Source organism: Prunus persica, chromosome G3, assembly GCF_000346465.2.
Source record: "Prunus persica cultivar Lovell chromosome G3, Prunus_persica_NCBIv2, whole genome shotgun sequence".
Classification (NCBI taxonomy): Eukaryota; Viridiplantae; Streptophyta; class Magnoliopsida; order Rosales; family Rosaceae; genus Prunus; species Prunus persica.
The window spans coordinates 9403895-9426052 of record NC_034011.1 but is presented as its reverse complement, the minus strand read 5'-3'; the positions used below and the strand labels follow the sequence as shown (position 1 = coordinate 9426052).

Below are 22158 nucleotides of genomic sequence, written 5' to 3'. Positions count from 1 at the left end.
TAGAGCTATGAAGAAAGACACGGATGGGGCATTGGCCTCGACGCTCTTGCCATCTGGATAGAAATATGTATCCCGTGTATAGCCACCGGCCACAAATGAATAGGATCCAATGTACTTGACGATTCCCATACCCTTGACGAGTGAGTACCCACTGATCTTAAACTCGTGGCATCCAATTGTGATATCTTACTCAGACTTAGGGTTTTTTGTAACTTTCATTCGAGTCTTTAAAATAAATAAAAAACAGCCTCTTACTCACTAACAAATTTCATAACACAATAAATAATCATACAAAGCACGCTGCAAAATGATTACTAGCTGTAAAATAATTGAAAGGAAGCGAAAAATCATTTATGCATTTCTAATTATTAGTAACTTACAGAAGTTTCCTGTAAAAAAGAAGTAACTTACACAAGTTACAAGGAACATCTCAAAAACAGTTGAAACATCACTTTCCTTCTAAGATCTCCCCTAGGCATGTTTCAACAAAATGGTTATCCTCCCAGCAAAGCTTATTGACCAGGGAATGACATACGCCTTTTTCCAGGGCATAACCTGTCCTAAACATAAATTCTAAAACAAGTAAAGAATCATCCAACCTATCTCTTTGTGTGAGACATTCAACCAGTCTTCCCAATGTTTCCTGCTTTGGTTTAAGTTTACTATTTAACATTTCTATGAACCATTCCATTCCCTCTGCAGCATCTCCTTGATCACACAACCCAATGATGATATAATCATGAGTACCGACAATTGGTTCCAAACCTATATTCTTCATATCATTCCACAAACCTTTTGCTTCTTGTACAGCTCCAACCTGACAAAGCTTCTGAATAAGTGGGGTGTATGAGTAAGTTGATGGCTGTAAACCTTGAGCCAGGAGCTCTCGGAATAAATTCATACTTTCTACTATCTTGCCCTCCTTACAGAAACCTTGGATTATAGTGTTGTAAGTTATCAAATCACGAACAATACCCTTCTGGTGCATTTCTTGGAACAATCTATATGCCTCGTCGGTTCTTCCATGTAAACACAGCCCTGTCATCATTGTGTTGTAACTGACTGTGGTTTCTTTATGACCTTTATTACACATCTCCTTGTACAAGATCTTGGCCTCTTCAAAATTATCAATCTTACAAAACCCATGAATCATTGTATTGTATGTGTACTCATTTGGATGAAATCCCTTCTCAATCATCTCAAACCACAGCTTCCTAGCTTCCCCAAGCCAACCCATTGTACAAAGACCATGAATCATGGTCGTATACATGGCAATATCTGGAGCATAGCCTCTATCCTTAAGATCATTAAAAACACGTAAACCCTCAAGCCCCTTTCCTTTCTTACACAGCCAATTGATTACCTCCTGATATGTATAATTATCTGGGACACGGTTCTTTGCAATCATGGTATGGAGGAGTTCGGATACTCTAGTATATTGCTTCTCCTTACAAAACCCAGATATCAATTTATTGAAAACAGCATTTTCAGGGACTAGTCCGTTTACCAAAACCTGTCGAAGAAGTTCATAACCTTCTGAAACCCTGTTATCAGCACAAAAAGCTTGAATGAGATACCCAACAGTCTCAACATCAACATCTGCTACAACACCACATTCTATCATTTCTTGATACAATTTCCAAACAAAATCAGTCCTCCCAACCTTAAGGCAACCCGACAAAGCCGCATTCCAAGTCATTATAGCAGGGCACACTCCAGCCTCTTTCAACCTATAAAACACATCAATCGCGTCCTGAATACATCCACCCTCACAAAGACACTGAATATAACTTTCTAATGAGGCAGGCTCAGGGCTAAAACTGGTATGTTCAAGAAAAGATTTTGCAGCATTGCAGGCCTTAGCCTCCACGAGGGCACTGAAAAGCGCTTTACACGAAATGGGATCGGGTGAAAACCCATTATGAGAGCTCAACCAGAAGAAAAATCGAAGCGATAAAAGCACATTCTTTTGGAGCTTCAAAAGCTCGGTGAAAAACTGGGGATCAGAGAAATTGAAAGAAGGGTACTCAGAGGGCAGAGTCTGCTCCCATCTGGGTTTTGTTCTAATAATCTTACAAATATGTTGGGCAACTTCTGTAAAGTCACATTCTTTGGTTTCTGTTATATGGTATCTGATTTGGGTATTTGGGTTTTGGCGGGCACGAGGGTTTTGGCGGAGGAAGATTAAGATTGAAGATGGAGCTCTGGCCATGAACCTCTGCTCTTTCTAGCTATGAATTGAATACTCAGCGTCGATGTTGAAAATGATGCTCAAAATCACTGAACAAATGTTGGGAAAAAAAAGGTTCAAGTAGGAACTTTTACATACAATTAGATGGGCTTTGCTTTGAAGCAGAGCTGTGCAGGCTGTGGAGGGAATCCATGGCGTCAATAAACGAACCAACCAGTTGGAGCAGGGCTTTTCCGAATCTATCGTCTGTGTCTACTACTCAGGACAGCGGCAGGCAGACGGCAATATACGCCATCCCCTATTTGCAAAAACGACACGTAGTATATCAAGAGATGGAGCGGGGGAGGATGACAGGACCCAATTATTATCATTTTCAATGGTTCAAGTTTCAATTTTCGAATTAAGGAAAAAAGTTCATGGCGATTTTGACAATTTAGCCATAAAGTACTTAGGGCCAGTTTGGCATTACTGTACTGTAAAAATAATCGCTATTAAAAATAACTGTAAGAGAATTTGTTGATGCATAATCAGAAAATGATTCCCGCATAATCATTAAACCCAGCGTCTCTTCGAAACTGATTCCTGCATAATCAGAAAATAAAAGCACATAATTAACTATTTTCCCTTATAGCTTTCTCTTACAGTAATTTTTAATAATAAGTGATTCTCATTGTTTACCAAAAGGGCTAGGCTTCCCAAATTTTTTTTTAAATCACTTATCACCCTAAATAAGCAATGTCAAACGGACACTTAGCATTAATGATATAAATATATCCTACACCATTTAATTTCTATAAACAAACCCAAAAAAAACCCAAAAATGACAGTTGTCCTTATTGAATTTAATTTTGATTATTAAATTACTTTAATGTCTTATTGAGTTTTTTGATTTTTTTTTTTAATGAGGTTTTGGGGTTGGGCTTGTTTTAAGAAATCGATGGCAATTTTGTAATTTATAAGAAGTTAAAAGCCTCATTGTTATGTTGTAAATGGACTTTGGATGTATTTCTAAAATCCATTTCATATAGGTTTTTTTAAAAATAATAATAATTTAGGCCCCTATATTGGGTATAATAGTGAATCTCCCTATTTTTACTTGAATCCAAATGAGGGGTATTTTCTTATTTACATTGTAAACTTAAGTAAATGGAGTAATATAAAAATAACTTAAAATAAAAAGACAAGACATTTACTTAAATGTTTGGGATGGAAATAAGATAATGGAAGGCCCTACTCGGGCCGAACTAATCGGGCCATGGGTGGGCCTACTTGGGTTGGTTGGGCCATAGGTGGGCCTAGTAGGAGCGGACAATGGGCTGCAAAGGTTTCAAATCCTAAACCCAAGCCCTAGCCAATCTTAAAACGAGCTAAATCGAGCGGGCCTAACTATCAGGCCAGGCTTTAGCCCATTGGGCCTCATACTACCCTTTTCAGCTCACGGACCAAATAATAATCCCTAGATCACTTCCATCCATTGCTTGTGCCATGGCAAAAAGGGACCTGGGTTGAAAAAGATCACCACACCAACAAAACTAGCCCTGGCAACTTATGGGCTCCATCAAAATCAGGCAAGACCATCCTGAGATGCTACTGAAGGAGCTGACGTTAGCAAATAAATTATTCACGAGCACACGTCTCGTTCAGCGAAGAAATCTCTAACAGTCATGTGCGCCATGTGGCGGCTCTTAGGGCGTCCGATTCAAATTTTTTTCTCCATCCAATGGCTAACAATTTTTATGTAATAAAAATTGAAAAAAACAATTTGGAAAGAATTCTGAAATAAAATACATTGTTTACCTAGGAATGTTCTTATCAAATTGTTTTTTATGAATACGTCTCCTCGTATCATAAGTATAAATTAAATTATCTCATGTGAATAGTGATTGTCTTTGGGTTGCCGTGGCAATGGGTAGGAAAGTAAATACAAAATTGTCAAGGCAAACACTATTCACGTAAACTGTACTCGCCCTTACTTACCCTTGCCCTTTGCCATGACAAATGAGTGGAACTGCTCTAAGGGCATAGACAAACTTTTGAGGTAAGTTATACTCTATTTTTTTTTCGGAAGAGGTAAATTATACTTTGATAACTGAAACAATGTTTAAAAAATTGCCAATAGCCTCATAAAAAAGAAGAGAGTTTCATTTGTTGTAAAACTAGTGGATGTAATGCTTGACCCATAAAGAAATAATGGTCCATAGGTCGAAAGGCAAAAACCAAAGTGAACACAATTGTTGACGTTCAAAACTGAAGTCAACTTAAAAGGGGAATGAATTCTTCAAGTGCTGCTCCAGTGTTCCTTTGGCAACTTAGAGCGGATCTGCAAGACGAGAAGATCGGTAAGGACCTTGGCACCAATATGGTACTGACCGAATTCTCTTATGCTTAAGTCAATGAAGTATGAAGTGTCAATTTTGCAGAGTAACACCATGGTTAAAGAGATTGATTACCTGGTGCTTTGGGAGCAGTGAAAGCAATTTCAACGTAGAGATCTTCATAGATTGGAAGGACTTGCCATCTCAGATAGGTTGTCTGCATTTGATAAGTTTTCTTGAAAGAGTAAGCATGAAAAGGAAGAAATAAAGAACCTACTCTCGTATTTTGTTATTTCACATCACCACCTTTATGATTTTCTAATTTTGGTTGCCAACAAGGATAAAACTTGGCTCACATCTCTGGCAAATAGCTTGGACAACCCAAGTTCAGAAACTTTTTGGCATTTATTTTATCAAAATGTATTATTTTCTGCCTACAATCTTCATGGAGATAAGCCAATACTTGGGCTATATATGTATAAGTTTAATCTTCTTCCGAGTTTCCCAACCTAATTCTGTACCATTGGTCTGCTCTGATCTCTTGAAAATACAATTGCTCTTAATTCATGTAGTGTAGGCTCCCAACTCTTCCAAAACCTCGAGTTCCAAGTTTTTCCCTTGAAATCCTCTGTGGCAACTTGCAATTTCATCATTTGATCAAAACCTCATGATTATTTCCATTCCAAGAACTTGCTCAACAAGATTATTGCCTTCCTCTTCCTCCAATTTGGTCCTTCTCAACATCACAAAGTATATAATATATAATTTCAAAAGTAATATAAAAAACATTATGAAGTTTCATATCCCACATCGGCTGCAGGAGAAAAGTGCGTTGGTGAAGTGGTGTATAAAGGCAGAAACCAAACAAGAGAAGAAGCATACCTTTCTCGGCCTTTTGGCTAAGATCAAGTGTAGTATCTGTTCTTATCAGTTTAATATCTGATACGTGGGCCAATGGCTCACACGATATTAAATTAATTTCTTTAGGGGGAGGGCCCGCTACGTTAGCTTGCTAATGGGGCTCTCGAGCGTCGCCCAAGTGTTGCACTACTGCATGGGCCTGGCGCACCCCACCAAATATAGTTCAAAGTTAATACAAGATGAGACCTGTTGGGAGGCACTCTTGAGCTCTTTTCTGCAACGTTTGCAGTAAATAGGCTTGACCTTGAGCGATCCCCATTTCTCCCTCTTGTGACTATCTCAATAAGAACAATTCCAAAGCTATAAACATCCCACTTTAACAGTGACTATTGGCAAGGGCAAGGCACCCTGGAGTTCCTAGCACTTGATTCCCATCTCTTACAATTAGCTTCGACAGCCCAAAATCTGGAACTTTGGCATTGAAATTTCATCCAAGAGAATATCATGCGGTTTTATATCAGGGTGTATTATTTTCTGCCTACAATCTTCACGAAGATAAGCCCCTTTGGCTATGTCAAGTATAATCTTCTTTCGAGTTTCCAAATCTAATTCTAGACCATTTGCTGCTCTAATATCTTGAAAATCCAATTTTCTAAAGACCCCTCAAGGTGATATATTCATATCGTGGATGAAATTTATGCACAAAATCTAATCAACCTTACGAGGTTAAAATGGTGAAGTCTCCTAATTGTATCAATTTCAACTAGGAACGCCGTCATCCCCTGGCCCCTGTTATCCAACTGCTTCACTGCAATCATTGTGCTATCTGCCATAACTCCATTGATCACAGAACCGAACCCTCCACTTCCAAGTTCTTCCTTGAAATCCTCTGTTGCAACTTGCAAGTCAACATATGAAAATTTCATGATGGGAATTCTAAGAACTTTGTCAATGTCGTCTTCACCTTCCTTCGATTTGGTCATCCTTACCGTTATGCTGCATACAAAAGATAAGAAAAAAAATGGCACCAGCTATGGCAAGAATTGTGACATTATCCATAAAATACCCAATTACAAAGAACGTTACAGCCTAACCATATATTATCTATTTTCATCATCCTGAAAAACCCACAGCATACTACTTGGAAACCAAGTTTAAATGAAACGAGTATCACGTTACTGTTAATGTTGACAGAAGTTTCTCATTTATTTGTATAAAATAGAGTTCTCCCCAATTCGGGAATGATGTGGTTACAGACATAAAAAAAGAAAGTAATCTCAAAACATTTCTAAATCAGATGAAGAACACCTACCAGTATGACCTCCCTTACCAGTAATCTCCACAAGAACACTTCCCATTTTTAAAGTGATGAAATCTACTAGCATCACGTACAATAATTTCTCGGTTTTTTATTAGAGATATGTACTTAATAGCAACATGACAATCAATGCAAACACGCAAATTCTTCATCACCCTTACCGGTACACCCTCAGGTGTGTTCATTAATGCAAAAGCAATTGCCAACTTCTCACTATGGTGAGCCAAGTTGTATTCTTTCTCCTCGTTATCCATGTCATGCAAAACAGAGCCAGTATCAGGCACATAACCATGCAACTTCAACTCGGATGTTAGTTCTTGAAGATACATATCAAGCTCCTTAGATTGTGGATGTGATTTATCACCAATACAGAACTGGTGAACTTGATTTTTAATTTCCAGCCAGCTTATGCCTGGCTCCTTCTTGACCTTTCTATCTCTCATGGCTTTTCTAACCTCAGAAACATCCTGCCACCTTCTAGCTGAAGCATGAATGTTTGAAAGTAGCACGTAAGAAGCCGAGTCCTGTGGATCTCGCCTAATAACTTCTTCAGAAATCCTTTTTGCTATATTTGCGTTCTTGTGGATTTTACATGCAGATAACAAAGTTTTCCATATGATAGCATCTGCTTTAACAGGCATTGATCTTATCATTGACTCAGCTTCCTCCAAACGGCCAGACCGGCCAAGCAGGTCAACCACACATGTATAGTGTTCTACTCTAGGCTTCAACCCATACTTTTCTACCATTGAGTTGAAGAACTCAATCCCTTTCTCCTTCAATCCACAATGACTGCAGGCATAAAGCAAACTTAAGAAAGTAACATCGTTTGCCTCTAATTCTTCCTGCTCCATCTCCTCAAACAGCTGAATGGCTTCCTCTACTCGTCCATGAAACCCATAAGCAGAAATCATAGAACTCCGTAGTACAACATCTCCACCTACACTTTCCTTGAAAGCTTTTAGAGAATCTTCAAGACACCCACATCTTGAATACATGCTAATTAAGGAACTAATGACCGCATCAACTGTGCTAGCCCCAGCTTTAATTGCTTCAGCATGAATCTGCTGACCCTGTCCGAGTGTTGCCAATTCCGAACATGAACTAATAACACTCACAAATGTGACCTTATCAGGTCGAAAACCTGCGATTTTCATTATATTATACTGATCCAACACTGCCTCAGAATGCCCATTTTGAGCTTTTCCCGCAATAAGAGTATTCCAAGCAACCACATTTCGAATTGGCAGTGATTTAATTACTCTTTCCCCTTCTTCCAAGCTACCAGACTTCATATACATATGAGCCAAAGAGCTCCCAACAACCAAATTGAACTCAAACCTGCATTTCATCACATAAGTGTGAACCTGTCGACCAGCATGTAATGCTCTCAAACCTGCACATCCCCTAAGAACACTACCCAAAGTGAACTCATCAGGCAAAAATCCCAACTCGTGCATTTCCGAAAACAAACCCAACCCCTCCTCATTAAATTGAAACTGGGTCAAACCCGTGACCAAGGCATTCCACGTAGCCACATTTCTCTCAGGCATTTCGTTGAACACCTTTTGGGCACTTTCCAAATCACCCTTTTGCACATACCCATTGATCAAAATGTTGCAAGACATAATATTTCTCCTTGGCAGATGACCAAACAGAGTTAACGCTACTCCCAAGTCTCCAACTTTGGAGTAAAAGTTGAGGAGGTGATTGGATACGAACTTGTCCGCGGAACACCCAGATGTGATAATCAAAGAATGGAGCTGCTTTCCTAATGAAAGTGACTTTCTGGGTATGCATGCTTGGAGGAGGTGGGAGAAGAGAGATGGGTTTGACCATATCTCGGATTTAAAGCTCTCAAAGGCTTCTTTGATATGTCCTTTAGAGCAGAGGCTGCTTAACTGTTCTGCGGCGGAGTCTCCAAGCTTAGATACAACTCTGGAGGTGTTTGTGGACAGAAAGCGTGAAGTGGGAATGCGTATAGTATTGAATACGGAATTGCAAGACTTGTCCCCATACATCTGGCTGGCGAGTTGTATTCAAAACATGCAAGGACTGGAACTTTATCAAGGTGGTGCTGTGGCGGGAAGTTCCTTTTTCTTTTTTACTCGATCTTGAGATTTTACAGGGTTTTGTGTACAATAAAATTTATGAATGGTGCTCCCTTTTTTATTTTATTAAAAAGACAGAAGTATTAAAGAATTCATGCCAATCCTTTTGGATTTTATTTTTCAAATGAAGTATAATATATAGATACTCTTCAAAATTTTTCATACTAAAAAGAATGTTGTTAAACGAACCTTAAAATTAACTGAGTACACCTTACTATCAAACTATTTATTATATTACTAATTTACCCTAATATAAAGTGACAAAAAATAATATATTGAATTGCAAAATAAATGTAATTTTAATAAATACACCCTACTCACCATATTCAACCGTGAGCAGGAAAGTAATCTCAAAAGGCATTTGTTTTTGTTGTAACAAGTCCAATGAATCTCTTATCCTTGCTTTATGGGAGTGCAAACTAAGCAAGAAAGTATGGAGGCTTTCTATGTTGGGATTTGCTGTTGAGCAGTGGCATATGTTGAGCTTCATTGATTTCTTTGAGAAAGCTAAAATAGTTTTGTCTTCTAGAGTTGGAGCAATTTGCTTACATTTGTTGGATGTTGTGGAAAGCTAGAAATGATAATCTTCATGGTCAAGGTGTGCATAATCCAACCCATCTTCTTGAGAGGAGTTTTGAGCTATGAAGAATCTCATAAATCTCAAGAAGAACCACGTGCTTGTAAGGCTAATCAAAATGAGATTTGGAGTTGTCCCCTTGAAGGTTTCTATAAGCTCAATGTTGATGGAGCTACTGACAACGCAGCATGCTTGCATAGTATATGTACAGTTGTTCGTCATGATTCTGGAGTTTTTATGGGTGCCCTAGCCATGCAAAGCCCTCGCAGGGTTTTCATTCTAGCTACAGAATTTCATTCGATCTGTAGAGGAGTTTAATTTGCTGCAAGTGCTGGTTTTTTCCCTCTCATAATAGAAACTGACTTTTTTGAAGATATTATGATGATTAATTCAAAGGAGACTATTTGGGCTACTATTGGCAACATTATGGATGATGTGAGAGACTTGTTCGTGTAGTTTTCTTGAAGTCCAATTTCAACCTAGGGAGTGTAACAAAGTGGCTCATGCTATTGCCCGTTTTGCTTTACACGAAGAAGGTCCTTATTATTAGTTAGAAGAAGGCCTTGTGTGGCTAATGAATTGTATTCTTGATGACCTTATCGTAACCAATGCTTCCATTTAATGAAATTTACTTTTTTTATTTATAAAAAGAAAGCCTAATCAAACGTACCAATTCTTTTGCTACTACTACTCTTTATTTTCAATACTAATTTACTATGAACTGCGAATTTGTTCTTCTATGATCGGGCCTTTTGTTTTGATTTTTTATTTCTTGGGTAATGATCATTTTCAGTCTGTCAGAGCTTCAAGCTATAAAGATTTAAGTTAGTTGCTGTTTTATCTGAATATGGTTGGTCCAAATTTTGAAGTAGAAGGAACGAATTTAATTTATCTTTGTTGGATCTTTGTGTTTTGCACTTTTTATTGAATTGGGATTTCTTTTTTTTTTTTTTTTTTTTTTTTTTTTTGGTAAATACTGAATTGGGTATTTCTCGATTGTTAACGAAGGTTTACAGGCTGAATCTTTATATTTTCATTTTTAAAATTTTATTTTTAGGAAGTATCTTGCTAAAGAGTGAGAGAGTCAGTTTAGAATTGGAAAATTTATGCATCTCTGACAATTTACTGAAAGAGACCATTTTGACTGAAGGATCTTTTTCACAAAATCTAATGTATTTTTATAATATTTCTCCATCATTGTTTACTAATCTTATATATAAGCATCAAAATTACTATAAGATACTAGTGAGGAATTTTCTTTTGTCAAGGATTCACGCATCAAATGGGTAAAAAAGTCCATGGCCAAAACATATTGTCACTAGAGGATTAACATTGGTAGAAGGAAAGAGAAGCACCAATATACCCAGAGCTATCTGTTTAAGCATAGCTTCAATATCGAATCGAAACAAATGATAGTTTGGTAAATTGCAGGAGGGCTAGTACATTCATCCAGATCCTAAATTACCAATTTACAACCTATAATTCTCAAGAGAGAAACCATTCAATGCAACTTATGATGTAGCGCAAAACTAGAACTTACTGATTTGACCTAAATGAACAGTGAAACCATGGCTAAGCTTGAGCATGGTGTGAGCAGAGAGCGAACAAAAACCTACCAGTTTAAGTCTGCAGAGTCACAAGGATTTTCAAACAGACCAAGGGCCCAAGTATATTTGGTCATTCCAACTTACAGTACTTTACATATGATCAAAAAATTACAGCTTTATACATTTAATCAATTACAGACGTTTAGCTAAGTGTCGATGACAGTATGAGTTCACTACCTAAACAGCGACTGGTGATGGAACTGAAGCAGGGACCCGGTTTTCAACTGGGATTTCAACGAATTCAGCGAGAAGTGCCCGGAATTCATCCCCAGTCATTGTTTCCTTCTCAAGGAGGACCTCCACGATCTTGTCAATTGCTTCACGGTTGTTTCTTATGTGGGTCAATGCTATCTCATATGCTTCATCGGATAATCTCTTTATAGCAGAATCAATGTCTTCAGCAAGTTTTTCTGACATTGAGTTCCTTGCCATCATTCTCATTATGACGTCACCACTCTGGGATGCGTCCATCAACGACCACGGTCCAATGTCAGACATTCCAAAGGTTGTGACCATCTGCAACAACGCCAATTAAGTCTCAGTACAGTTGATTTAATATGTTTAAGAGCTAACGAGAGGGTGCTCTTAAAGCAGTTAACTTCGGAGCCACACTAGGAATTCAACAAATAGGACTGGAAACCACTATTTAAACTGGCAATTTCAAATGTCTGCCTTAACCGGTCTATGGGGAAGCTAACATGAGTAACAATATAATAAAGCTCTTATGCTTCTAAAGTATGAAAGAACTAAGAGTTTCAAGCCACATTTCATAAGACCCAGGATCACTGAAATTCGACAGTTATTTATAACCAGATAATGAATATATTCAGTTACCTGTTTGGCCAAACCAGTGATCTGCTGCAAATCACCAGCTGCACCTGTTGTCACCTCAGGCTCACCAAAGATCACTTCCTCTGCAGCTCGACCACCAAGCCCACCAACAATTCTTGCAAATAGTTGCTGCTTGGAGATCAAGGTAGGATCATCCGCAGGAATAAACCAGGTAAGACCCCGTGCCTGACCTCGAGGGACCAGGGTCACTTTTTGGACAGCATCATGCCCTGGAGTCAATGTCCTGCATTGAAGAAAAAATGAAAACATTGTGTGGGTTATTTAAGTTCCATTTTTCTACAATTTACCTTACAAGGTATTTGAGCTTCATAAGCACAAGTAATAACAAGCTAAGTAAGATATCTTTGGATATATCAAATGATAGGATGGGTGCAAGGGAGTAGAAATGAGAGTGAGAGAAAAGCATACAGCAAAAAGGTGAGCATCGGTGCGAACCTAAAACATTCAACGCTATACCATCAGAAGTTAAAACGCATTTTTATAAAATTTAGTTGATGAACTTGGATCACGAATGAAGTAATGAACACTCTTGTAGAAAACCTAAACAAGTTTCTATGGTCTTAAGATATTAGATGGGTTCCTTTGCCACTGATGATATTAATATACTACAAATTCAAACATTCAAAACTAATTTTATATCTGTAAAATAACATAATTAAAAAAAAATAAGTAAGATTCATATCGCAGAATATTCATGGGTGTAATGCGAAGAGGAAACCAGTGTAAAGAATGAACCTTGGCCTGATGAAAACTATCATAAAGAGAATTTGTAGACAACAAGAACCAGAGACTAAATTATCACTTACCCACAGATGGCGTGACCAACTTCGTGATATGCCACCAGACTTTTACTCTTTCCATCTGTCATTACTGTTCCTTCCATTCCAGCCACTATTCTATCAATTGAATCATCAATCTCTTTCGGTGAAATTGCCGTCTTCCCACGCCGACCAGCCAATATAGCTGCTTCATTTAGAAGGTTTGCGAGATCTGCTCCACTAAAACCAGGTGTCCTCATGGCTACAACATCTAGGGAAACATTTCCATCGAACTTCTTATTGCTAGCATGAACCTTTAAGATCTCTGTTCTGCCCCGTATGTCGGGGACATCAACAGACACCTGCCTATCAAATCGGCCAGGCCTCAATAAGGCAGAGTCAAGAATGTCTGCCCTGTTAGTCGCTGCAACCACAATGATACCAGTGTTGCCCTCAAAACCATCCATTTCTGTCAAAAGCTGATTAAGGGTTTGTTCTCTTTCATCATTTCCCCCACCAATTCCAGTTCCTCTTTGCCGTCCAACAGCATCAATTTCATCAACAAATACAATGCAAGGTGCATTCTCTTTGGCCTTCTTAAAAAGATCACGAACTCGGGAAGCACCAACACCAACAAACATTTCAACAAACTCAGAACCTGAGATGGAGAAAAATGGAACACCAGCTTCACCAGCAATTGCCTTTGCTAACAGAGTCTTTCCAGTTCCTGGAGGACCAACAAGAAGAACCCCTTTAGGAATTCGAGCCCCAACAGCAGTGAACCTCTCAGGCTTCTTCAAGAATTCCACAACCTCCACAAAATCCTGCTTGGCTTCATCTACCCCAGCAACATCATCAAATGTCACTCCAGTGTTCGGTTCCATTTGGAACTTGGCTTTAGATTGACCAAATTGTAGAGGAAATCCAGGCCCACCAGGACCACCCATGCCTCCAGATGAACGCCTTGAGAGCAGGAACAAACCCCCAATTAAGATTAGTGGGAAAGCCAGATTTCCAATCAGGTTAAATAAAAGAGAGCCTGAATCTTCTTGGGCATTATGTGCTGCAAAGTCAATGTTCTTTTCCCTGAACTTCTGGAGGAGCTCTTGGCTTAGTCCAGGAAGTTGAACGCGAACTCGCTGCAATCGGTTCCCTAACTCAGGAGAAACAGCCTCAACAATAGCTATGGTTCCATTCTCAAATAAATCAACTTTTGTCACCCTGCCCTTGTCCAGATACTCCAAGAATCTAGAATAAGACATCCTTGAAGAAGAGACCCCTTGATCATCGGCTGCCATAGCATTCCCTGCCCCAAGTAAAGCAGGAGCTCCTACTCCCACATTTCCAAGCAACAACTTCAGAAAGCCTCTTCTTCCCTCATGCTGCTTTTGGTCCAGCGATGCCCTTGTGATAGATGTTTTGGTCACCTTACCCAATGATGGCAGAGCTGAAGGGTGCAAGAGATGTCTCCCAGAAAAGTCCTTGCTCAAAGTTTGTTTAGTACTATGGGTAGATAACCCATTCCCCACAAGGCATGCTGACGATGCTGCCATCTGTGTGTACAACAAGAAAGGTGCTTGTAAGTTAATGAATTAATGAAAAATCCAAAAACAAATGCATGAGTATTGCAATGTCAAGAATGACTGTCAGATTATGGAAATTAAATCAAGTAGTTCAACAGCCATGCAAGACAAAAAATATCACAGTAAGGGGCAGATGAAATCAGCTTTATTTCAAGACATAGCATTATAATAATGACCTTAAGACAAAAGGTGACATGAATAAACATTACTGGAGTAGAAATTAGAGCAATTCAACATTTTATAGAACAACATGAATGAATTCCAAGATCTTCACCCATATCACAATATTTAAGCAATTTCTCATAAATGGAAAGAGGGAATAGCCACAAGATAAACTTTTAAAACGGATAACCCAATAGCAACACATTCAAGTTCAACTAACCCTTTAATGTAGTTTTACCCAACGCATGATTTTTTTCAGTTACTTTTTTTTTTCTTCAGAAGAAAATGAATTTAATCAAAAGCAAACACAACAGCATAACTTTTATGTGGACGAGGAGAAAATGAAAGAAGCCATTACGAGACAAATTGAAGGACTGGTAACAAAGATGGTCTTTCTGATTCAATAAACCCACAAATACATGCAAAATAAAGCTTAATTATGAATAATATTTAGCTACCTCAAGAAAGAAGCATCCCATCCCATTGACAGCAACAAAAAATTAAAAGAGTTCACATTCAGGCCAAGCCCACCAAACCCCTCTCCAGATTTTTTGTTTCCAAAGTACCAATATCAAGACATAGGCATAGAAATACACAAACCCATATGGGTACAAGGCAAGTTATGGACTAAAATGCACTGAAACTGAACAATTGAAAACAAACCCATCACAGATACAAGCTAATTCAAGCTAAGTAACAGTAGAAGAAGTTTGTACCTTGCAAAAGAGAGGATTTTTGCGAGGGAAAGAATGTGGATTTAAGAAGGGCGAGCGAGATAAATAGCTCTGGACCCTTTGGTGCAGAGAGAGCTGAGAGGGGAAGAAAGGATGAAGAAGCAAAATGGTATTTAGATGGAGTGGATGTGGTTTCAGAACAGCGTACGTGGCTTGATGCTAGTGGCTAGTTCCTGTCTTCTTCACCTGTTTGGATTTTTATCGGACGTTTTTGAAGAAAATTCATTTTCGGTCAGAGGACTTGGAAATCGTTTAAGATTTTTGTTTTTAATTTTTAATTTTTCTGTTCTTATGCTGGGGATCTTAAAAGGGCACGTCACATATTTAAGCCAGGAATTGGGAAAAAAAAGAGTACACGTCACACACTTTGCACCATGTGGACGCAATCAAAACTTTCTAAAAACATTGTTTTTTTCTCTTTTCAATCAGCTAAAACAGTCGGTAAACATTTCATCAGTGGCACCTGCACCTAATTTTCATCTTGTGGAAGAAAATTTTGAGTTCAAATCTCATCAACAATTATTTTATAATTACAGAATTCTCAGGAATATAATATATTCAAGGAAATTTTGATTATTTTACAATTTTAAAAGTTCGAGTTAATTAAAACGATCTTTATCCACGTGACGCAAAGAACCTTAAATTTTGTTTGAATTACAAAATTATTTGTTGTAATAGAGGTATAGATTATAATTTGATTTTTCTCAGCACATTAAACAGGAGTCAATGCAAGTGTACTGTCACTGAATATTTAGTTTTGCTTGTGAACATGAAGATAGTTGAAAGACATGTATCAATACCGACCTCTAATGAGAAATAATTCTATGATATTTTTTCTCAATTTGGTTTCTTTTGGGGATCAATAGGGTTACGTGTACGTTTTTGCTACCACAACATGAAAGTGAAACGTTGAAAATACAGGTATACATTCATCAACAGGCTAATCTGATGTAAATATAGAGGCCAGAGCCCCACATATCAGGAACTATCTCTATTCGGGGAGCGCTTTCAAAAGGGTTAAAAGCGCTTTGTGGCAAACGAAAATACTTTTAACTGGGTTTGACAGAAAAATTTAAAAATGATTATGAGCAATAAAAACGCTTTTTGAAGAAGCAGCTGGTAAGAGATAGTTCCTTATATGTGGAGTATTAGCAAGCATTTTGGCATTCTAATTAAAGCCACAAACATTTCGGCATTTTTTAAGTACAATCTTCATTTGATATACAACTTCGAGTGATAGTCTCAACATAAGCATTGGCCTCAACATAAGATATTTTGATTGTTTTTGTTGTTAAGGATTCAGAGCAGCCTCCCTTGCTTTACTTTACTCACATATTGCAAACCTACAGACAGGGCAGTGGCCATTGCTCTTCACCCATGGTACAATGCATTCCTCATGAAACATGTGTCTACAAGGTGTGAGCATAACCTCTTGTCTGGGCTCAAAGTCTTCCAAACAAACGGCGCACCTCTTGCTATTTTCATCATTCTCCATTTCATTCGCATTCACAACCGTGTCTCTGTAATACAAGTTGACCTTCTGTGATAGTCTCCTAAAAGGTTTGTATATTTCTTTTTTGAGCTTCTGCAATGCCCGCTTTTGCTCAGTGTTGCTCAATCTTGAGTCCAGTTCCAGCCTAGACGGGGCGGCTGCGTTCCATTGGTTGCCGGTGATCTGTCTCCAGGGGTTTCCCTGTCCTGCCATTTCATCGCCAAGGACCAGAATATGAATTCGGGAACCTGGCGGTGCTGCTGATCTGCAATTTCATATGTATATGTATAGATGGTGATCCCAAATTAATAAGAGATGGATAGAAAATAAATAACAATGCACAAGTAATGGATGCTACGGTTGAGATGAGATGCACTTCACTTTTCGCCCATTATAAGTCTCATTCGCCTGTGTTTAATCCAATGACTGATATATAATTTGTCAAGTTACGTCCGTATTAGTAACAGAAAGTAAGTATATGTATGGTTAAAGGCTTAGAGCTTTACTAATTCTTGAATACTTGTAGCATCAAATGAGCAAACATTGGCAGAAAAGGAGGTCACCTCAGAAGACTTGGGAATGAAGTTATTCCAAAAATTAATAGTTGATTAAAATTTTCCATACGGAACTAGAAACTTTGCAGCTTTTCTATGCACATAAGTTGAAAATTATTGATGTTAAACCTCATACATGTGTATACTAATCATTTAATTGATTGTGATTACCCTGCTAAGCCAAGAGGTTGTGCTCGTGCTCGTGCTTGCGTTCCCTCAAATGGTCGCCTTGAATCCGATGCAGCTGTTCTGGTAGCCTGTTGATGCAACCAAAACAATTCATGTCACAATCTCATCATCTTTGAATAGCACGATAAAGAAACAGAGGACAAGACTATACTCACTTGGGTGGCTTGAAAATTATCAGACAGGGGACTAATAGATTGCCCGAAAGGCCATTCACCAATATCGTCATTGATTCCGAAGAAGTAGTCATACGGATCATGATAGGTAAGAAAAGGAGGAGAATAGGCTGGAGTGTTATTGTTGGTGCTTCTGCTCATGGTGTAAGGTTAGATGCAATGTTGATGGTTCTGGGATTTTATGAGCTTTTATTCCTTCCTCTGCTTGAAGGTCTTTCAGGCACTAGGGAATACTTATAACTTCTCAATGTTTTCTTTTGCTTTTATGCTCCACACTTTCGCATTGCAATGTCAAGTGGTGAAGTATGTGATGGTTTCTTCATTCTATAGATGCCTTTTGTCTGGTGGCTTACGTGAAAAAGCTACAACAGATTCGACGGAAAGTAAGGTAGGAATCGATTCTTACCCCATCCCACATGGGATATTTTTCCTGTTTCTGTGATTATGTGATTGAGGTGACAATGTATTCTACGGTAGAGATTTCCCAGCATCGGCACGCACAACACGCTTAAGCTATCGTTGATGTATACAATCGCTCATGCACACATGGACGATTGTGTTTGATTGGTGAAGTTCTTGATTTCTTTAGAAAACTTTAATCCTCTCTGGTAAAGGGTGACGGTTGTCTCTCTTCAGAAATTACAGAATTTTCTATCCGTTGATATTGCAGTTCTGAAATTCTCTAATGACAAGTGAACTCTGCATTTGCCTGTTCTTAAAAGTTTATTCCTCTGAGCTTTCAGTTGTCACCTTTTGGCCCCCATCAACTTTGTCAATGCATCAATGCATGTAAAAAAGCAATTTAAAATTTAATTTAGTCTAATGACATCTAATTTCCACTTTAGCGGAAGAAGTCTCGAGTGTAAATCTCATAAACAAACATCATGTATTTAGTAATGACAAATTTGAACACTTCTAAACGTGTTAGAACTAAAAAAAACTAGTGTAATAGTTTTTGTTTTAAAAGAAAACAAAATCTACAACTGAAAGTGGTTTTAAAAAAAAAAACACCTGAAAGCAGTAGTTGGTTTATTTATTTGTTTACTCTCAGAGTGGTTTAATTGCAAAATCATATCCTTTTAAAATGTACAACTTAAATTCTATTTGAGTCCCATGGGGAGGTGGGATTGAGCTAGTAAGGAGTATAAAATAGATATGATTGTAATCCAATCTCCATTAGGAGGCGACAATAGCTTTGAAGATCTTCATCTCAAAAAATGTACATGCTTCAGTTTGAGTTACACAAATGAAAAATTATGCAAACGATCAAGTAATTACCAAGTTTTCCTGTTCTTTTTTTCTTTTGGCAAGCAGGAAAAGATCAGTTCACCAGGTCCAAGCTGTTACAACAATCATTCGTCTTTAAATTTGAAGCATATGAATTTCAATTAAAAAAGGTGCTTCTGGTCCTCATTTTCTTCTCGAATGTACCAGATGCCGGACCTGCAGATTAACCTGGAACAAGCAAGAAATAACATAAACCAGAAAGAATTAAGAAGCTCAAAACCACGGAAGAGATTGGATATGCAAAAGATACCTTGTGCTCACAAGTCTGCTTGCTGATATAAAATAACCTAAAATACGCAGATTTTACTTGCTCAAAGTTGAAGACAAACAAAAGTTCCAGAATATTGAGCCCACAGACATGAAAGCTACACGGGCTTGAAGAGGTATCACCCTGTATAGAGAGGCATTGAGGTTAAACTATCACACAAAAGTACTACTTAATTTTGACATTAAAAATTGAAATCTATGCTAAAGTATGATGCTCTTGGAAAAGATTTGTCACATTTAGGGGGTCATACAGAAACTAACGTTTACAAACAGTTTTCAATGCTGCGTCTAACAAAATGTATAAACAGCAGCTCTGGATTACCCATACCGATGAGGGGCAAAAGGAGAAAAAAAGAGGATAAGAGAAAAAGGCGTACCAAAAATTCAATAAACTGACAGGTATCCAGAACCTAAATCCTGCACAAATAATAATAATCAAAATGAAAAGTTATCAGTTATTGAAATCTGAACTGGAGTATCAAGTGAACACAAATATCAATCAGAAGAGGTTTTTACCATAAAGTAAAGTGGGAAAAGCATCTCTCCGGTACTTGTCCGGGAGCTGTGAGAGTTTCCTTTGCCATAAATTGTTCCATGCAAAAACAACAGCAATCACAGTTGGACCAAGCACAATTTGGTTTAATAAAACCTGTAAGAAATGAAAGCTATGAGGTACATTTTAAAGGCTTGCGTTGCTTTTTTAATTTTTAATTTTTTTGGGGTTTCCAAGTTCCATAAGGTGATACAATATTTATAAAAAAAGGTCATACCTTCAGTAGTAGGTTCCCTACCGTTGTCGCAGGTAAAGAATGATCAAGAAACTGGTACCAAGCATAGGAACCGGGGCCGTATAAAAGAAACCCATAGGAAGTCATCCGAAGTGCACGAAGCCAATCATGATCTGAGAGGAGAGCATCTTTTCCATCCTAAGAAAGAGGCTTTGGTCAAACACTAAACTCAAAGGACCGCAATGTAACAAAGCATCCTCACAATAAATAAACTATAACAAAGTGATTTGAAGTGCCTTAAGTTAAGATTGGACATGACAAGGCCAATTGACTGAGCTACAAAAGAGTCAACAGGCCCGGAGGATGGACCACCAAAATTGACTAGGAAGTACGCCATGAAAGCCCTAATATGTCTCCAACCTAGAACTGAATTTTCTGCAAGCAAAACAACTAGGAGACCCAAATTTTTCAAAGAACAAAGTCTTGATCCATCATTCCACCCTCCACAACCTTAGAATCACAATCTTTTGACTAAGCATTGGCTTAGCAGACAAAACCTATAGCTGGAAGGTCTAACGAGGCCGTCCAACATGATATAGACTCCATTTATTCTGGCATACTCGGCACTTATTCTAGTAATATTAATAAAAACAAGCTTTCCTAAAATTCACAGAGTATATACAACCAAAAAGAGCATACGTATGAGCATTTGCACTAACTTTGGGGCACTGAAGAAAAACAGCATCCGCCTGCAAATTTATATGCCGGTGCTCCCCTCAGAATTACAGGAAAAAAAAAAAAAATCTCAAGTCTCAAGTACCTGTTACTTACAAAACTATGAACAACCAAACAGAAAACTGAAACTTCATTTTCCTAATACCCAAACCATAGAAACCAAAAATGTCTCCTTCTTTCAGTCCAGCTATAAAAAATTATTAGAAGTGTCAAACTTGCATTTCCCACATTTGCTGAGCACCCAAACAGGCAAAAAGCAGAAATTTTCCCCACCCCATCCCAACAGTGAAACCATTCAAGTTCCTCTTTCCCACATTTTCTCAGCAACCAACCACGGCATATAATCCCAACAATTTCTTCACAAGGAGTATGTCCTAAAAGAAACTGACCGAATACTTTTTATTTTCTTACCTAAACCTTTTCCTACATTTTCTCAGCAACCAAACAAAACCCAATAAACAAAAATGAGAAAAAGTTCACCAAACCTGTTGGTTAAGAGCCTTGGCTTTTGTCCACCGCTGGCTGAGCTGAGCAATTGTGTCTCCTGTTAGAACCAGTGAGCCAGCTGTGACGGCTTGCTTTAAGGGGAACCAGTGACCGGCTCCTCCGGATGCCTCCACAGAATTGGAGGACTGGGATTTGGAATCAAATCGCCTTTTTCTTTGTTGTTTCGGTTTTCTCGGTGAAGGGTTCCAACCCCAAAGCCCGCCATGGCCTCCACCGCCAAGAACATTCATGTTCTCAAAGCAAGGAAGACAAGCACAATTTCTTTTTTATTATTTTTCTCTTGAGAATAGTTTCGATTTTGTATTGAGAGAGAAATGGTGTGTTTGGTTACTGACAGTGGACACGGAGGGTTCGGGCCGGGTTTGTGTCCAACCCGAAGATCAAAACAATTTACTTTTACTTTTACTGCATAACATATTAATTTAATTTAAACAAGAAACAAAAAAATCTCACAGTAAAACACGTTTCTAACCCCAAAATCTCTAAATGTGTTTTTGTTTTTTTAAATGTAAGTTTAATCTTCCATTACCCAAATTGTGGATTATCCAAGATTTTTGTGCACCATAATCTTCAATTACCCACACATTGATATAAGTCTCATGAGCTGCTGGAGGAGGTTTCCTTTTAGTTGTACGTTTCCCGTTAAGCATTGCATTGGGTTGCCTGGTCAACATTGCGCAACCGGATCTTACATTTGCGAAAATTCTTGGATGTGCCATAATCACAGGCAGAGTCCTTCAAGTCAAAATCAGAGCTGTCTTCAGGCTCAACCAAGTAAAGGGTTCTTGACACCCATATCGGGCCGAGCAGACGACATGCCTCAGCTTGTGCAAGGTACAGCTTAGCAAATTCAGGGTCTGAAATTAGAGAATACCAAACCTTGCAAACACTTTTGCACAAGATAATGCTCTTTGTTGGCAGCTTTATTAGAACATCTTGAAGGACTTTCGAACATTAGTAAACTAGATTGCATATGCCCGGTACGTGTGGCAATTTTTCAAGTCTAACACGTAGACAATACATATTAGGTGACGTGGAGCACGTGACCGTTGGGCTTTCACACGTGGGCTAACCCGCTCTGATACCATAAAGAAAGTTGAAGGTTTCATCCCAAAATCAATTGGCAATGGGAAGAGTAGCCCAACTCCTTATAAGCT

General features: G+C 38.3%; 5 protein-coding genes across 7 annotated transcripts; all 5 read right to left on the bottom strand.

Annotated features, from left to right (window-relative positions):
- LOC109948326 (pentatricopeptide repeat-containing protein At5g18950-like) lies at nt 330-2595 on the bottom strand. Its single transcript, XM_020561032.1, has one exon. The coding sequence runs from the start codon at nt 2210-2212 to the stop codon at nt 449-451; it is 1764 nt and encodes a 587-aa protein (XP_020416621.1). The 5' UTR covers nt 2213-2595; the 3' UTR covers nt 330-448.
- Nucleotides 4394-8835, bottom strand: LOC18781716 (pentatricopeptide repeat-containing protein At2g41080). Its single transcript, XM_007216391.2, has 3 exons — nt 5389-8835; nt 4642-5239; nt 4394-4511 (listed from the first exon to the last, which is right to left on the bottom strand). The coding sequence occupies exon 1, from the start codon at nt 8704-8706 to the stop codon at nt 6694-6696; it is 2013 nt and encodes a 670-aa protein (XP_007216453.1). The 5' UTR covers nt 8707-8835; the 3' UTR covers nt 4394-4511; nt 4642-5239; nt 5389-6693.
- LOC18782584 (ATP-dependent zinc metalloprotease FTSH 8, chloroplastic) lies at nt 10976-15322 on the bottom strand. Its single transcript, XM_007214929.2, has 4 exons — nt 15052-15322; nt 12639-14143; nt 11815-12055; nt 10976-11496 (listed from the first exon to the last, which is right to left on the bottom strand). The coding sequence occupies exons 2-4, from the start codon at nt 14141-14143 to the stop codon at nt 11158-11160; spliced, it is 2085 nt and encodes a 694-aa protein (XP_007214991.1). The 5' UTR covers nt 15052-15322; the 3' UTR covers nt 10976-11157.
- Nucleotides 16016-17766, bottom strand: LOC18783899 (RING finger protein 215). Its single transcript, XM_007215868.2, has 3 exons — nt 17460-17766; nt 17287-17372; nt 16016-16826 (listed from the first exon to the last, which is right to left on the bottom strand). The coding sequence occupies exons 1-3, from the start codon at nt 17616-17618 to the stop codon at nt 16394-16396; spliced, it is 678 nt and encodes a 225-aa protein (XP_007215930.1). The 5' UTR covers nt 17619-17766; the 3' UTR covers nt 16016-16393.
- LOC18783429 (protein Mpv17) lies at nt 18634-21380 on the bottom strand. Of its 3 annotated transcripts, none has more exons than XM_020558765.1 (6): nt 20980-21380; nt 19802-19957; nt 19548-19680; nt 19409-19448; nt 19015-19155; nt 18634-18932 (listed from the first exon to the last, which is right to left on the bottom strand). In XM_020558765.1, the coding sequence occupies exons 1-5, from the start codon at nt 21229-21231 to the stop codon at nt 19068-19070; spliced, it is 669 nt and encodes a 222-aa protein (XP_020414354.1). In that variant the 5' UTR covers nt 21232-21380; the 3' UTR covers nt 18634-18932; nt 19015-19067. The 3 variants fall into 3 exon arrangements, with proteins under 3 accessions (XP_020414354.1, XP_020414355.1, XP_020414356.1); XM_020558766.1 differs by having other exon boundaries at nt 18634-18920; nt 20980-21304; XM_020558767.1 differs by having other exon boundaries at nt 19548-19593; nt 20980-21304.